Genomic DNA, 17,221 nt, shown 5'->3' with positions numbered 1-17,221 from the left:
ACCTATTCTGATCTATAAGAAGTCAATGGAATATGTATAACGCGGTTCCTGCCATCCATACATTCGAAATGAGCTCCAGAAACTATCCTATACAGTAAGCCTTAGAGCATTAAACCAGGTTGGTTTTGACCTCGGTACGACCTTAATACCTGACATAAGCTCAACTACATCTGCTCATTCAATATTTGTGTTGCCTAAGAAAGCATTTCAGAGATGTATGGCTTCGTGGAACACTCCGTTGTTGCATTAGAATGGACGATTCCCAAGAAATTGACTTCGCTGAAACCATAGCCTGGCTTCGATGTGCCATAAGTCAGTGACCTAACAAGGTACGTGATCTGCTATTCAATTGCCTACAGCTGTGCAAAATTTGGCACGGCTGCGCCGCGCCGCTCGGAAACCATTCTGGAAAAACCTTCGGGGGGGGGGATCAATTTGACCCCCCACCCGAGCGTGTGATCATAGAAGTCGACCTTTGTACCATGTATGATGACGCAGGGTTATGATTCAGGGTGATGACCATGTATGATAGCGTCACAGGGCATGTAAGAGAATTCTAGGAAAATATCGGCGTTTTGCGACGTCATCGAACTCACGAACACCCGTAAATGTGTTTGTAGAGATCTCCATCCAGCCAAGTGAGGGAACGACAACTTAATGTTGGCGACGATCAGGAGTAAGCTCAAGTCATGTCAGATCAATCCAGGATTGGTTAAGAAACATTATGTCTTTTCCTTCTGAGTTATAGATCTATGATTTCTTATGGAGGCAAGTGCAACAGCTATTGGTGTAACACGATGTTTATTTTGCCGGGTTGATTTTTCACCGATGAGAGGTACAAATCACAAATTCCAGTTTTAAGTTGATCTGACTATTCATTGACCTTTATGCGATTTATTAAGTATTAAGTCAACAGGCAAGGCATATTTTTGACGCACCTCCAGTTAAGCGCCAAATATCCTGAATGTAAGATTGACGTCCTTCGGCACCAGATTTGTTAGTGCGATTCCCATAAGGTGGCAAACCCTTTTGCGTGATGTAAGAATGCATGAATTCGCTTCCCTGCAAGCGATAAAAGTGAAAGTTAGCGTTAAGCAGGGGATGCAAGAGAAACCCCTTATAGCTTTCAAAACGAAGGACGTATATCGTTTAGAATTAATTCACGCCTGGCCGGGGGAAGATGACTTCCCCCCCCCATTTATGGTTGTCGAAACATGGATAAAAAACGAATAATTGCAGCAACAGCAAATTTTAGTGCTTGTTCATCTATCGATTTGGCATCCTTTGTGGAAAGCAAAAGCTTTGATCTACCAAGATCAGTGACCTCTTTGACAAGATCATGTCAAAAAGGTTAAGTTCTAACCAATTTTGACCAAGCAAAGGTCTTTCGCAGTGTATTTGCCCCTGTTAAAACCTGCCATGGTAATAGAGCATGATAATATTGATAGTTTGCACCTTTCATTTTTCAAAATGTGTGATCAGATACCTAAAGTCAAGTCAATTTGTGCAATGCTTCCCAAAACAATGCACAATTTCTACTTATTTTTTACGTTTTGGTGTTTGTTCATGCAAAAAGCGTACTAACTCGCATGTTCAACCATCATGTGACCACGAAGCACATAACCTTGGCCTAGGTCAGACGCTATCTCTATGAATATCTTGTGCAAAATCCGTGCTATGCTCAAAATAGGCGGTTTTGCAGATTAATTTTGGACGTAGAACTAGAATTCTCCAATGAAAACATGTCGTGGCATCATTTTCATGCATAAGGAGGTTACAATAGGCCATATGAGGGCATGCAAGTTCATATGGGGACGTGCAAGTTCATATCAGGTCATTTAAAGCCAGTGAACTATGTTGACAGTAGCGGAGAGGGTAGATGAACGAGTACGACGCTTGCAACCACTTCCTTATCGTGTTTGTGAAGCTGATGACGTCTAGTTTCATGTATCAACGTGCCTGTTCTCAGTTTGTTACAAATACATTGTCAAGCATCGAGGGGACTACGTATAATGAAGACAACAGCTATGCGATATTGAGTACCCGTATATGTACAATGCACTTTTTGTGACCACAGAAAAGCTTGGTACTGGTCACATATCCCGGTAAGCACTTCATTTTTTCAATTAAATGGTTTATAAATTTGGCTTAGATTGATCTTACCTGATCTCTAGGTCACGTTAAATCGGTGTCTTTGTGTCTGAAATACCTTTATCCCACAGCTGCATCTAGTGAAATAAACTTGATCAGAGGCGCATTGTGAAGAAAAGTATCGTTATTGCAAGCTACGGGTACATCATTTTTGAACGGTGACCTGATCTGACGTAATTTATGTGGGAGACAGAAATGGGCGGGATGGATTCCCCACAGTCTTAACACCGACTTCCGTGCCGTTAATATCCCTCTTGAGGTGCTGTTATAGGTTTTAACTGCATCTATCGGAACGACCGCTCTTAGAATTTCGTGGCCTCTCGTGGCCTCACATTTGACCTAAGGTCAAAAATGTGATGTGCATCTTCCATGAGCACATAAGACCTTCAAAACAATACCTTTGTTTTTTCATACGGCGTCTAGAAGTTAGAGATTCCAGGGTGACAGGTCAGCTCCCCCCCGCCCCCCCCCCCCCCCCGGGCGCAGCTGTCTCAGACCCCCGGCCGGGTGCGGGTTGACGAACTCATGAACCGAAAGCTCTGCAAAATTGGAAATCAACGGCGTAGCTCCGCTAATCTGGGCCCGATATCTTGAAAGCCCTTGCTATTGCATGGCGTCGACTCAGCTCTTGTCGTTCTAATTTCGGCAGTGTCCACATATATTCACACTAAACAAACAGTTCATGTATGTAAGGCGGATTACAGGCTCACAGTAACATATGCACTGCATTGAGGTGCTACGTGTGCAAACCTAACAAAGAGTCATCTCTTAAAAAGCTGACCGGGCATGGACACCTTCGGTGACCTGCTGTGGCCTGGGCCGCTGGCCGCTGGCCGCTGAGCGCCGCTCGCCGCCGGCTGTTGGACATACCTGGCCAGCACCGTCCAGGTGGACGCGGCGGGCTCGGCGGGGTCGGCCGAGCACTGACCGCGGAAGCCGCGCACCACCGCCTGCTGGCGCGTCGGACAGCCGACGTCGAACACCTCCGACTCGGCGGCGCGATGCTCTGATATCGGCGTGTGCAGGTAGTCACGGACACCGGACTCGACGCGGGACCGGTACCGCAGGTGAAGCACCTGCCGCCCAGGCGCGGCCGTTGTACAAACAGTCACGGCAACAACACGACAGGAAGCCGTCCACATGTGGCGTCAGCGACCACCGGGGACAAGCAAGACCAGGTGTTTGGGGAAGAGGCCTTCACCGGCTGAGTAAACTGATGGTTTCGCTTATTCAACGGGTAGCAATTAATGTAGGGTAGGAAACTGGGGAAATTGAGGGTAAGGGTGCAGCTGAACGTTTAAAGAAATATCGTGCGATATTTTTTATTGTGCTTCTCTTGGTCGCAATGACCATATTTCACACAATTCATTAAATTATGGGAGTAACACGGGTGCGGGTAAGAGCAACGTGTTCTTCTCACCTACAAACTGAATGGAAAACTTGTAGCATAGGAGGCAGGTGGGCAACAACAGTCAGGAATGAGAAGAGGGTGGGGTATGGTGAGGACCCGGCCCGCAACGGGTAGGCTGGGTTATGATGATCCCGGCTGTAAAGTTATCAGGAGCTAAGCACGTATTAAAATGATGGGCGTGATTGTGACTGGGTGCCATTCCTCTTACACTGATATGCTATTACCATTTTGTTGTAGGAAAACATCAAAGTTTGTTTTTACTATGAAAACTATATTTGGGAACGTCTACCTGCACCTCCAATGTGGTCGATATGAAAACTGAGGATTTGGGTTAAATAACTCAGAATTAAGACATTTCACAACTAAAGTGCAGGACTAGTTTTTCAACGAACAAAAAAAAAAACGGAACGACGGGTCAAATGCTGCATTGTGGTTACATCCACAGTGTAAGGTGGCGACGCTTTGGTAATCTTTGGTCATAATTACGCTCCATCTTTCGTTTTGTTTCAAACAGCTTGTCTCATTTAGAGGCACATTCAGTGCCAGAATAGTTGCTTGAAAATCCAGAGTTATAAATCGTTCTACAAAAATTAAAACACCCCTAGCTCAAAACATCTAGGACATAGATGTTTGGCACAGGAATGTTGCACTTCTTCAAGGCAAGTCCAACTGATACACTGCATTAAGCTGCGTACATGACACTGAAGGAAACGCAATCACCTGATCCCAGTATTTGTGCGCGGGCATATCTGGGTACATCGATGCCAGTTTCTGCTCCCTCGTGCAGGTTACCGATGCTTTCACCATCTGGAAGACGATCAGGTTACGTCGGGTCCCGGACTTATTTTGTAGCTTCAATTTTCTAACTTTGGTTAAAACTGAATAAAAAACCTTCCTGTTCTTGATGAACTTCGGCTAAGATCAAATAGAAAACCTTTCTGTCCTTGAGAACGTTTGCATCTCAATTACACTGACATATCTCCAACGAGTATTGTATAGAAATAGTGGCGGAGCAAGAGATGGAATCATTGCTGATATGAACGCTCAGTCCCTACCTTTCATGCATGAACCTGACAAAAAAACGAACTCAGAGTCCGACTCTTGTCTTTCCTTGGCACTTGACATGAGTCCAAGTCCGAATCCAATCGTCATTGCGATGGATTCGGTGTTTCCGAATCCATCGGATTCGGTCTTTTCGGATTCGGATTCGGATTCGATCATTGCGTCATTGCGTGCGAGTCATTGGACATTATTTCTCATTGTATCTAGCCTAAACTGTCATTCACAGCCTCGCGTTTTCCGATAAATGGATTATTTATTCCTGGTTAAAAATTGAATGAAAATCCACTCCATTCAGAGTGCCAGGTGTCTAAGATATAAGTCCGATGAACCTGATTCGCATGAACGCATGAATCTGATTCACATACACATATTAAATCGTAGGCCGAGCTCGAGTCTTGAGCTAGAGCCCGGTTTTGCGAACCGACGGTTTTGAATCCGAGCGAAATTCATCTCGTAAATGAACCGACTCACTTAAGCACGAACCCCTCAGTCAGAGTGGTCCGAATCAGAGCCACACTGCCTCTAGTGAAGCATGACGGGTATTTATAATGATTGCGCTATCACTACGGTTGCCGAGCATTATGCGTGCTGGCACAATTTACGTAGCTTAAACCAGACACCACAGCGATACACAGCGGCATAGTTGCGATCTACAACTGCACCGAGTGCTAAAATATTTCACTCATCTCTAGTTCATTTACGCTTCACTGGCATTACGACACGATAAATACGTAAACATTTTCGACCCTGGTAGCCTCCCGAGATGTTCCTAAGTTGAAATACGCATATGGAGTAAAGGGAAAGCTGGCATATATGTGCACAATCTTTGTCTATAGCCATACACCTGCTGTAACGCACTAACTGTACAAGCAGCCGTGCACGTCGCTGGGGATGGCCGACGTTCTGCCGTCACCTTTCGAACACCTGGCGCAGGGTCGTGCATGCAGAACTCATTGCCGAACCGGAACACGCACGCTTGATGGAAGAGACATCGTTGGAGGGTCGGGCAGAACTGGTCATCCTCGTCTGTGGGCATACAGTGTCAGGCTTCGTGGCTTCGTCACTGATGAGGTTTGGCGGCCGCTGCCCAGTCTGGCGAGGTGCGCTTGCGTAAGCGTGTCGTCAGGACAGAACTCACGGAAGTTTTTGTTTTATCGTCAAATGGGCTCACAGTTCGGCACCGAAATCGGTCAGAGCCCCACGCTGTCAGTTGTTTAAAACATTTCACCTTCCCCCCTCCCCCCCCCCCACACACACACTACCACACATTGTTCTGTTGAGTACACTCCCGAGAGATGAACAGAGAGCTAAACGGGGGCCAGGTCGGCCAGACCACCCACGTGCGTCTTAGAGATGGTTGGCGTCACCGCTGCCGCACACGTCATAAGGCATTCAAGTTTAAAGTTATATTATATTATTATATTACCACAAGTTATAAGGTATTTTTCACCCTCGCTCTCAGCAGACATGCGCATGACATCGCGCGGAATGAAAGCCGGCGTCTCGCTGAGTCGGAGACGACTCCGAAATCGAAATGGTTTTGGCCGGGCACAGTGGAGGACATTCCTTTGTGAATGCATTTGCGACCGAGAAGGCCTTGACTCGGGTGTATTTTGCGGAGTCAGCGTTGAGTCGACTGACTGAAAATGTAAATGGCAACAAATATAATTGTGCGTTGGTGGCAAACAAATAAATTTCACTGTATGCATGAAGTTGCATGCCCATGGGACGTATCGGCAGTCGACTACAAATTGCGTTCGGCCCCTCCAAGTCAGTCAGGATCATTTCAATGGGCGCAGACATGGGGTATGAATCGATTTCGCCCGAGCTGCATAAAGCAAATAACTTGTTCTCAGCAACCTCTTTCTTGTCATCCCAGCTTAAATGCAGTTCCCTGTTCAGTTTGGAGGAGGGCCTCAGTGCCCCAACTTTAACATAAAAGTTGGCCGAATCCGGGAGGTAATCCGTTTTTAGCGAATTGTGGCGGCATAAGTTTCAATGGTTCGGGTCAGGTGTGGAACTTTGTATCTCTTGGGGAGCCATACCCCCTCCCCCTCCCGCCCCCCAATGTTGAGCTGGGCCCCCAAAGTTGGGCTGTTCCTCCCCCCTGGGCTGGGAGATCGGGCCACCGCCATATTTTGCTCAGCTTTCGATATCCTATCAGTTCTTGAAGTAACGATAATGAAAGATTTTGTAGGGATCACAATTTGGTATTGAAGACAGACACATATAACACAATTTCCCATAGCTTGTTAAAACGAAACCCATCAAAAGTTCCATTTTGTAAGTCCCTAACCTCAAAGTGGATGTTTGTGCGTTATCAGGGCTTTACGACGCTTCTGAGACGATATGGCGACGCCTGCCTCTTACTCCGGCAGAAAGGGCGACGCCGCGGGAATCAAAGTACACAATGAATGGCGAAATGCAAAAACAACCAGTTGCACATATTGTCTAACTGGTAATGTCACTCGCTTGACATGCCGCGACGCGAATATTGAAATATTGGTGGCGGTAGCAGAGAGCGGCAAAACTATAGAATTCGTAGACTTTTGACACGATATTCTTTCTTGAAGTAAACATGCGGTCAGTTTCCTGAAATGTAAGTATCATACTTTGTAGTCGTTAATGCGAAAATATCCAAATCGTGTACCGCATGTTTTGAGCGCACTGAGAGTACGCTGAATTTCCTACATTCTTATTGAGGAATGTGACAGGAGCGGCGCGTAAAAATATGAGTTCTAGGCATCAAAAACATTAATATTGAATGTAATGCGCACCCGGCACGTAAAAATTGTAGTATATTCTAACTGTAGAATAGTTGTAGCATCGAATAGTAATAGCATGCAAAAGAAGCGGGTTTTGTAATGAGTAATATACACAATACCCAATATGCAATACGTGCGTGTTTCGTACACAACAAATGCCTGCGCATTTTCATATTGTTTTAGCATGTTCAGCACCACGGACTCATAACACTATGGCGTAGTATGGGTGGCTCGCGATGCTGCAACTGCCAATTCCGTGCTGAGAATCCACCTCAAAATCGTATAAACGAATCGTCCCGGTCAGGAGCTGTAGGGCCCTTTCGTCCAAGCCCAGGGTAACTGGCAACTGCTATTCTGGCAGTACGGGGACCGGGGTACCCTGGTCAATTCGGAGCCCCTAAGAGGAATACATTCTGCGCCGGTCCCATCTCTGATGAGGCAGATTCTCTGACCTGGACATCTGACACAGGACCGACACAGTGACACGTCACTGCCGAGACGCCACTGTGGCTTATCGACCCACCCATGCCTCCTGGTCGAAACGGTGTGGGGGGCCCCGCGTTCGGTACCGCGACCCTTGACTGGCACAGGTCACCGTCTAATCGTGAGTTAAATCGTTGCACCATCATCTCTCATGCCTCCCGGCATTGTCAATAGTGTCCTGGTCAGCGCGAGAGGCCTTTTGACATTCGAGATCCCGCTCTTGTCGCTGTTCAGCAAATGTGCCCATGGCCGGCTTCGGGCTTACTGGCGACAAGGGGCCCCTTTTGTGAGCCCCTGATCAGCAAAGGGGCCGGATCAATGCACGATCCTGCGGATTAATATTTGTAGACCAGCCCTGGCCCTATTTGGGAAAGAGGCCCCAAGGGCCAAGACCGGCGCGAAACGGAGTGCTTGGTACTGCCTACTGACTGAGGTCCCTTCACCCCCCCCCCCCCCCCAGCCTGCCCTTCGGGCCCCTTCGCCAAGTGTTCCCAAAAATATGTCCTTTAAAAAACAGGAATGCTACCGACAAGCTTTTGGTGTCAAAATACACGCCATAGATGCATCAAAGGGTGCCGAAATTTTGGGTGTGATTGCACAATACGCCGGAGAGATGTCCTTCCCCTCCCCTCCTACCGGAGCGAGAATTAAACTTGATATTCTCGATGGTGATTGACACTCCACTCCATGTTATGTTACATGATAGATTAGTAAATCCTCAGCAAGGTTCATGGACGTGATGCTGCGGTGAATTGACCCCACGATAGCATCGTAGGTGAGTGACACATCTATCCAGGTCTTGGAACGGCTGTCCGTAAGAACTTTTGTTTAGTGCGGAGGCCTTATCCATACATAAATAGTGTAAGTGGTCGTAGCTCCAATTGAAGGTTTCTGGGGTAATTAATCAGCCTATGTTATAGGATAACATATTTTCAAGTCAAGTCGAATAATCAAATTCCATTTGTCCACATATTTAAATTCCATATATCCACTGCTGAGAGACAGTGTGAACCTCAGTGGGCCTGGTACTTAGTTGCCGGTTAGCGCGCTCTGGCGGTGGCCAGATCAACAGCGTTGCACTCGATGCCACCCACACCCTGGTCGGGTAGTCGGGATCGGTGGCCTGGGCGTGGTTGGCATCAAGACACCCGTGGTGGTGGCTGACTGCCCTGCACTGTCACTGCCCAGCCAGGCAATCAGCAGTTTCGTTCCGATTATTCAAACTGGGATCACCCAGTCTCCAGTGCAGAGTCAGGCTTTGAAGTGATTAGAAATGCGTTCACCAGCCTCTGTAATTTAGCACAATGGAATAAGGATTTGGCCGTTAAACGCGTTTCGGGCAACAGCTGACGTGATTTTGGATCCGCGATAAGTCGGGTCTCGTGGATACGCTTGAGGTGCGAGGCCGACAGATTGTGCATAACGTCCAGCGCCTCAAGATAGCGATCAGCTTGGTATCCCCCCCTCCCCCCCCCCCCCCCCCCCCCCAGAGACTCGGAACATACTCTTCTTGTATGCCGTCCAATCGCGTGCAAAGTTTTTGTTTCCTTCGTGGATTTATTGCGCGTGTTTTGACATCAAAAGCGTGCCCCTAGCAATTTTGCTTCTGAGAAGCTACTGGCTTTCAATAACACTGCACGGCGATCCACGGCTAGCACGGACGACGGGCGGGATCTAACGATGCACACAGCACTCTCGCATTATCGAATGCCCACGTCTAAGTGTGTGTAGAAACAAGCCGTTTTAAATGTTGTGTCACTGCGGGGTATGACCTTGTAATTAAGGGCGTGTGAAGCTAAAAAAGTCGACTTTCAGGAAAGCTTGACCTTTAACTTGGCATAGCAGAGCCTATTATTGACCACGCCATATGCAACTTATTGTTAGTCATAAGGTGTTGTTCAACCCCATCGTCTGTTTCATTCTGAGAGACCCTATCTGTCTTAGTTTGGAAACGGTAGCGGATGGCATTAACCTCCACTTTCCCCCTATCAGTCCTCGTCATGAAAAACGGCTAATCAGGGCTAGGATTAAGCGCTGTGTAGCTCGGTATCAGTGCTTCCCAACTCCCGCGTCGGACAAGCGGCTTCTCCTGTGTCAGACACGCGGGCCGCGCCACTGCCGAACGTGAGCCCGACCTAGTACCGAACACGAACCCACTCCAGTGCTGGACACGTGATCTCTCCTGTGCCAGACATGCGGCCTCTCCTGTGTCAGATATACTGGCTCTCCTGCGTCGGAAACACAGCCATCCTGGTGCTGGACGGCTGCTGCTGTACCGAAATGCGGCCTCTCACGTGTCGGCACGCGGCCAGTCCAGCGACGAACACGCGGCCTTTCCTGTGCCCTACGTCCGCTTCTGTCCCCGACACGAGGCCCCTTCTGTGTCAGACGCCCGGGCGCTCCTGTGGCGGACGTTCGACAGCCCCAGTGACCTAGACGGCGACACTCCAGTAAGCGGCTCAACGCCGCTACAATGGGGTAGACTAGACCCGCACGCTCTGTTAAGATTCAGAACATTAAAATGACACAGTGCGAGTCAATGCAACAAATATGTCGCGCCTTCCTCTGTTCTCACGAGTTCATGATGTGTGGCCATTAAGTCCTAGGTCCAAAGGTGAAACACATGATGCGTTTTACGTGAATATGCCAATGAAACGTTGGCGGAGAAATGCTATGGGCTGTTGTGATACGCACGCTGCTTTATTGCTGGTGGAGAGCGGTGAGTTTTAAAATCAATCGCTGGTCTGAATCGATCCGAAATAAGAAACGTTGCTCAACACGAAACAAGGTTTTCATGTAGCGAAATAGTCGCAGCGCCCCAAATTCGAAATCAACCAATCCCGCTAAGCATGGCTCGTTGCTCGGACATTGTCCCGCCATCCATGTAACTCAGGCCATGGAATAGGCTATGCAGTGTTGAATTTCTGGTTGGTGGTTTTGCATTGGGGGAATACAAATTTACCGGGCGTGGATAGCAAAATTTGAGTTTTGGGCATTGCGGAAAACCAAGCATTTCATTTCAGATACTGCTTTTGAAGACATAAATCACAGCTCTGATATGGAACAGCATTGCAATCCTCAATTTAATGTAATGTAGTTTGTAACATATGAAATGGCGTACACCTGATAGCAAAGCGATGGGGCATACTTTTATGGATGGATTAAACACTGTTGAGCCGTTTCTCCAACACTGATATTGCCTCAGTATGTTGTAAGATAGTGCACGGGGCATTTTGCGCGCCGTTTGTGGTTGTGATACGGCCGCTGAGCACATACATTCTCGCCTTTCTCCACACATGCGACGCCTCAGTTTTGAATCGAACCGATGTGCTTACCAGCCTTGAGCCCCGCTACGCCGGTCACTCAGCACTGAGACCTACGCCCTAACTACCGGGGCTTCTGGCATGGTCACCGAATGATACTAAAGTGCAAATGAACTTTCCGAAGCGAAAATATTTATCATGTTTATGAGTCGTTGCAACTTGTTTGTGCGTTTTTATTGTGGTTTAACGTATTTATAGCTATATTATGAAAAATATATGATAAAATAAGCTCCAGGTGACAGTTAAGATCTTTCCAAATTTCGTCGGCGACAGCAGACTTTTTTTGCTCGGTCCGCACCTGAACAAGGGGCTGGCAGTTATTAGTCCCTACGTGTCTGCATAGCTACTGCGAATGTTGAGCTACGTATGCTGCGTTCTTGAGACCTTCATAAGCGTTGCTATATTTAACGTCAAATTGTCAAATTGTGAGTAGAATTATAGGTAGCCAAGCCGGGGTGCTGAGCACGATACGCATCTGTGATACGGTTTGTCTGACCGGGACAACGTTAACAGTACAATTGATGAAACTTTGTGCGTTGCATACGAATGGCAGTGCGCTCCAAAAGTTCATTTACCCCATTACTGAGCATAGTTTTAATAGGCGTGATGATATAGACGTACACTGTCATGTGCGCGAAGCCGCACGGGCAGCTCGCGGACCTGTGTGACCCTGATTCGTGGCTGATGACTGGATGTGTTTTGGGGTCGGCCGTCACTTCTTCAGTTCCCCGTGGCGACATCTGGGCCTCGCACTAAACGATGACCTTTCCTGGCTTAATGAGGCTCCCCATAACATCTGTGCTGCTTATCTTACAACAAAAAATACGATCAGAGGCCAGTTTTATAAAATAAAAAATTGCCTCCGCTCCCCGCCAAAAAAAAACTCTACCAAAAAATTCCTCCGCTTACCGAGTTTTATAAGCCGTCCTGACAACTCGACGACCGACGTAAATTTCACCGTCGACGGCTTTTTTAGACTCAAAGCCAGCTGTTCCTTATCAGAAGTACAAGATGCTATCGTACCGCAAACAGCCATATTTTTATTTTCATGATGGTCGATTATGCTCATTAAGAACGACAAATAGCTTTTGTTATTACCAATTAGGTGCAACAAGTGTCTTTTGTGTGCAATTTGTATTTTTGTTCCGCAATAGCATTTTAACATCGACATTCAAAACAAATTTCTACCCAAGCAGTAGGCAGTAGTCAAAGGTACGCAGGAAGATATAGCTCGGCGTGCGAAACCTTGCGTTTTCTTACTAGTTAAAGAAAGTATGAAACATTCCGAGTCGTGTAAAAAAGTACATTATTGGTTATGTCGAGTAGATACAAAGCAAGTGTAGTGAGTAACTCATTGGTAATATCCTCCGCTGAGACACATGTCAGATCTGAATAAAATAGTACTGCATGGGTAGGCGCTTGAGCATTGGTCGCTGTTCTGTCCCCCTTTGCAGTAAGGTGTGATGAGGAATCTGGGCTGCCTGAACAACGTACTTCGAGCACGGCAGATAACTTCGTGTGAGAGGGTCAGCCCACGTCTATGGAAAGCTAGGGAGTGGTCATGCCCCCCCCCCTCCCTTTCAGTTTGCTGGTTATAAGTGAATACTCAACCACAAGCATACCACAAGTAATTTAATGAAAACGGGCATGCATACTTTGAATAAATTACCCAGTTATTATCTCATTGGCGAAATATTGCGCGCAAAATTAGGGGAAATAGCGTTTGAATTATGGTACCATACGGTAAGGCACCTATTTACTACCACTGACTGAAATACCATGGCATATGCCCCTCCCCTTTGTCCGATCGATTCATCTCCTGGTTTAATGACACTGCTTACAGCCCCGCGTATAAATATTTCACTGCTTGGCGCATACCTACACGGTACCTACCTACCAAGGAATAAACCTGGGTATCCCTCCATCCTCCCCTGATCTCCCCAGAATGAACTTACCTTGGTGGCGGATAAATCGAAAGTAGGACGTAGAATCTAAACAAATAGGTCTCGTGGGATGTAGGATCCAGGCAGCCAGGTAGGTAACAGGTAACCTTATCATAGAAAGTAATGAAACTATTGATGTTGCCAATCAGTGTAAAGGTGATGGGGCTGGATGTGAGGGGGGGGGGGGGGGGCTATCACTAAATAAATCACTAATGTCACAGAAAGAGCGGCAAGCAATCACAACCAGGGAAATAAATAGCAAATGTCATCTAAGTTGCACATAAAAAGAAGACATTTAGTATAGTGTAAACATCTAAGATGACTAGTTTTAAGCGGCCCGTTAGGATATCTGTCCACTGAGGCATTGCGTCGTTCCCCTTTCAATCGCCACTAGAAATAATACAAATGCTTCAGGTACTCATTCATGATTTCAGATCACTGCCACCCAAGCATAGTCCATAAGCGGAAAGGGGGAGGAGGAGGGGGCAGGAGAACTGCCACACAAATAAGGGCAACTTTTGACATAAACTCCCCCCCTCCCCTCCATCCAGCACCTAGAGAGATGCTGCACTGCACGCCTTTCATGCATACTGTGTCTTAGCGTGCTACAAGCAGCAAGATGTTGGCGTGTGGGTAAAGCTGTGATATATCCAGTAATAGCGCAAATATTGATAAATCGAGGCTCACCGGTGCGCTGTAGCATGTTGCTGAATCCTGGACAATGTTTTCAACGACGTTCCTTTTAGTCTATGCTTCTGCGTCTTACATGCATGGGGTAGAACCGAGGCACCACATAGGCATCTCGGAGCATGATGTACGCTGCCAGTCCTTATCAGTAGCCTGATGTAGCCTGATAATGATTCCACCATCGGTCAGGTGGAAACAAAGCGATACAGTCTAAGCAATAAAGATGCACGCACCCCTGAAGCTAGGTTTCTGACCCATTGCAACCTACGTACGGCACATTTTGATAAAAGTACGTCGGCCTTGATTAAAAAAACGCAGCGATGACGTTGATTTTATATCGGCCCATTTTCTACAATAACTGCGCATTTACGATTGCGCTTCTCGCCGCGCATTTTGTTTATAAAACTCGATGGAGGGAAAATCGCTTTCGATGACGGAGGATTTCGTGGAGGATAATCTTGTTTTGCTCCGAGCTTTATTTAACTCGGAGGACGAAAATCTGAGGGAAATTGCCTCCGCTGACGGTATTTTCTTTTATAAAACTGGCCTCAGTACTCAGCGCAAGCTGCTAGCCGGCTTCCGCACCGGCGCAGGGACAACGGAATTTCTCCTATGTTCGGTGGGGGAGCTAGCCATCTTGTTTACTTCTTTGCAGTCAACGCCCATGTGGTGAATGCCAAATTGTAATAAAGTTGGGGAGCTCGTGCCCCTTTTCTAGCACCAGCCTCCCTGCGTAGGCCATTCATTTCCAACGCTGATTTATTTAAACGGCTTTGGCGAATATAAGTTCGTAAAGCCCATGATATGTTTCCCATGTAATTCTACCTCATCGGTTCGCAGATGTATGCACCCACCAGTACTAATCTACTCGTTACCTTACTGGTAAGAAGGCAGCCCAATGTTCAGGCTGCCTATCTACACAGTTCACGCGTGAACGCGTTCGCCTTTCACGCTGATTGCATTTTAACCTTTGGCATATCAACATGCACATGGCTCACCATCATACTCTCAATTGAAATATACACATTCCGATATCTGGTAATGTGCGCCTTCCCTCCACACCTTGTTTGTCATCGGTGCGAAGGCAGGCCGATGTTCTGGCTGCCCATCTCTGCAGCGGTTCGTGTATAGGCGTGTTCGATTTCCGCGCCGATTTCATTGCAATGGCTGGCCGCATAAGCTTGCAAAGTATATCATAATATTCCACGCGTTTGCCTTGTTAGTAATATGCACCTCCCGCGAAAAGTTTACTCATTATCGATATAAAGAGAGCCTGATGTTCTGGCCGTTCTTACTCATATAATTCTCGTGCGTATGTATTTCACTTTTCATGCCATTGCATTTTAAATGTTACGGCATGGCCTTGCAAAGTATACCATCATCTTCGCCACTGAACTTTATGTCATCGGCTCGCCAGTCATGTACCTTTTCTGTTAGCGACTTGTTCATGATCTGTTCGAAGTTTGTTTTTTTTTAATTCCGATGTTCCCACTGCTCCGCAGCTTCATGTCCGACGGCTAGCGGCCGCGCCGCGTTGAGGTCTCAGCACCGGTGTATAACAAGCTCTAGGCTACAGGACACTGGCCTGAAGCAAATCAGTGCTGCTTTTGCAACCCGTGACGAGTGAATAGGGTAGTGTGGGGCCATCCGTCGGCGTGTAGTCAGCCGGCCGGCCAAGAGCGCCGCCGCCTGCGGCGTCGGCATACAGCCATTCAATCATGTTATGCAACCGCACATCTGCAAACAACCCGCCGCCGACCACGCCCGGCTCTGTGCGCCGGGCCGGTCTTTCCACGAAAGCCGTCGTGGCAACTACGGCGAGCTTTGGCTCTGCCCGTCTGCCTCAAAATAAACAGCAAGACGAAGTAAATAAACAGTCTTTGGGAAAATACACACGATCGGTGCCGAGCCTCCTCAATTGAGTGTGGCGCACGGGGGCACGACGACAGTACGACAGCTGAGTGCGGCGCGGGCACACGACCACAGCACAACAGCTGAGTGCAAAAACGGCGTTTTAACGGGTCCCAGAACCCTTGTGAACGAGCGCCCACAAGACCTCAGAAACCGCAACTGATATGGCATCTCGAAAAATTGGTCACAGTGTGCCAAAATACGACGGTTCGAAAGGATACAGAATACATCCGATAGGATGAGAATACAGCCCACGGACATTCGACAGCGTATAACAGTTGAACGGCGACATCATACTCAAACGAATGAGCTCGAGCTGCATCAAGCTTGAAAAATTGCACCCTCGCATGATACGACATCCGGCCACCGTTATACCAACGAGGGCTCGCAAGCAATGGGATGCCCAATGAGATCCAGGTACGCTTCGTTAATCGCAGCGAGGGAGACTGTCCCAGCTCTGTTTCGCGGCCGTTTAATTCATGACATGATTTTTGCACTTCGTGGGACAATACTGGCCAAAACACAACTTTCATTTTCGCTACCATGCACAATTTGGTTACACCGAATTAATAATGATAACACTTACCATGGGCCCCAGGCTGGGCAACGAAGACGCTTCCACTTAGCAACTGCTTTCCCTCTCCTTTATCAGTCGCATTGTTTTTTACGAGACCGTAGACAATCTAAAACAGGAGCGGGATATCACACACTTGCGCAGGTTTCTCAATACACGAAGTTGATAGCCACCCACCAATCCTGCTCACTCCCACGTTGTCTGCACACCAGCGTTAGAAGTTTCGAGGGAAGCACTTAACCCAAGTTATTAGAACACAGGGCCGTTCACGGAAAGGCTATTGGTACGAATTGTTGCAGGTCGGAAAAAGAGCTGCGGGATCGGCGGTCAGCTGTGTTTCAGTTTCCCGGTCATGCATGTTAATGCCTTCTCCGTGGTCTAGCGGAAAAGTGCTGGGCTCGTAATCCAGCGGCACTAGGTAGGAGCCCCAGAGTGGGCGCATTGTTTAGCCCGACTGAAACGGAAAGGCCAGCTGCCAACTGGCCAACGAGGGTCAACCCATGCCCAGCGCGGCTATGTCGCAGCCTTGTGCGGCACGTAACACGCTCCGCATTCCTGTCTGGCGAAGGGGCGCAGCCAAATCATCTGTTGAACTGGAAGGCACGACATGGGTGGTAGGTTCAGGTGATACGCAACATACTATGCTTGACAGGCACTATGAACCCAAAGTCGCCAATGCAAACCATTCGGAATAAACGTATAAAAAACGGCTGCGAAGGTGGGTCGTCGAGTCCAAATTTGGAAACTGGATTAGCTTGCAATGTAGCTGCATGCGCGTTCAAGCGTATCTAAATACTTACTGATTAAACTCAGTGAGTAATGCTTGCTATTCTGTCAATTAATTCAAATGACCAAATATAATATATTTAAGCCATTCCCATAGGCTGGCTGCGTAACGCTTTGTTTCGTTT

The 17,221-nt window shown here is 47.6% G+C and overlaps 1 protein-coding gene across 1 annotated transcript in view; it reads right to left on the bottom strand.

Moving 5' to 3' along the window:
• Positions 1-17,221, bottom strand: part of LOC119111317 (uncharacterized) — a 75,406-nt gene that overhangs the window by 35,008 nt on the left and 23,177 nt on the right. Inside the window, exons 2-5 of the mRNA XM_037235131.1 lie at positions 16,323-16,419; positions 5,538-5,650; positions 4,283-4,369; positions 3,022-3,227 (exon numbers count right to left, since the gene is read on the bottom strand). Coding sequence (XP_037091026.1) covers positions 3,022-3,227; positions 4,283-4,369; positions 5,538-5,650; positions 16,323-16,419 — 503 coding nt within the window. The remainder of the gene's footprint in view (positions 1-3,021; positions 3,228-4,282; positions 4,370-5,537; positions 5,651-16,322; positions 16,420-17,221) is intronic.

This window comes from Pollicipes pollicipes, unplaced genomic scaffold (genome assembly GCF_011947565.3).
Source record: "Pollicipes pollicipes isolate AB1234 unplaced genomic scaffold, Ppol_2.1 Scaffold_7261;HRSCAF=8764_pilon_pilon_pilon, whole genome shotgun sequence".
Classification (NCBI taxonomy): domain Eukaryota; kingdom Metazoa; phylum Arthropoda; class Thecostraca; order Pollicipedomorpha; family Pollicipedidae; genus Pollicipes; species Pollicipes pollicipes.
This window is presented reverse-complemented; position numbering and strand designations above follow the sequence as displayed.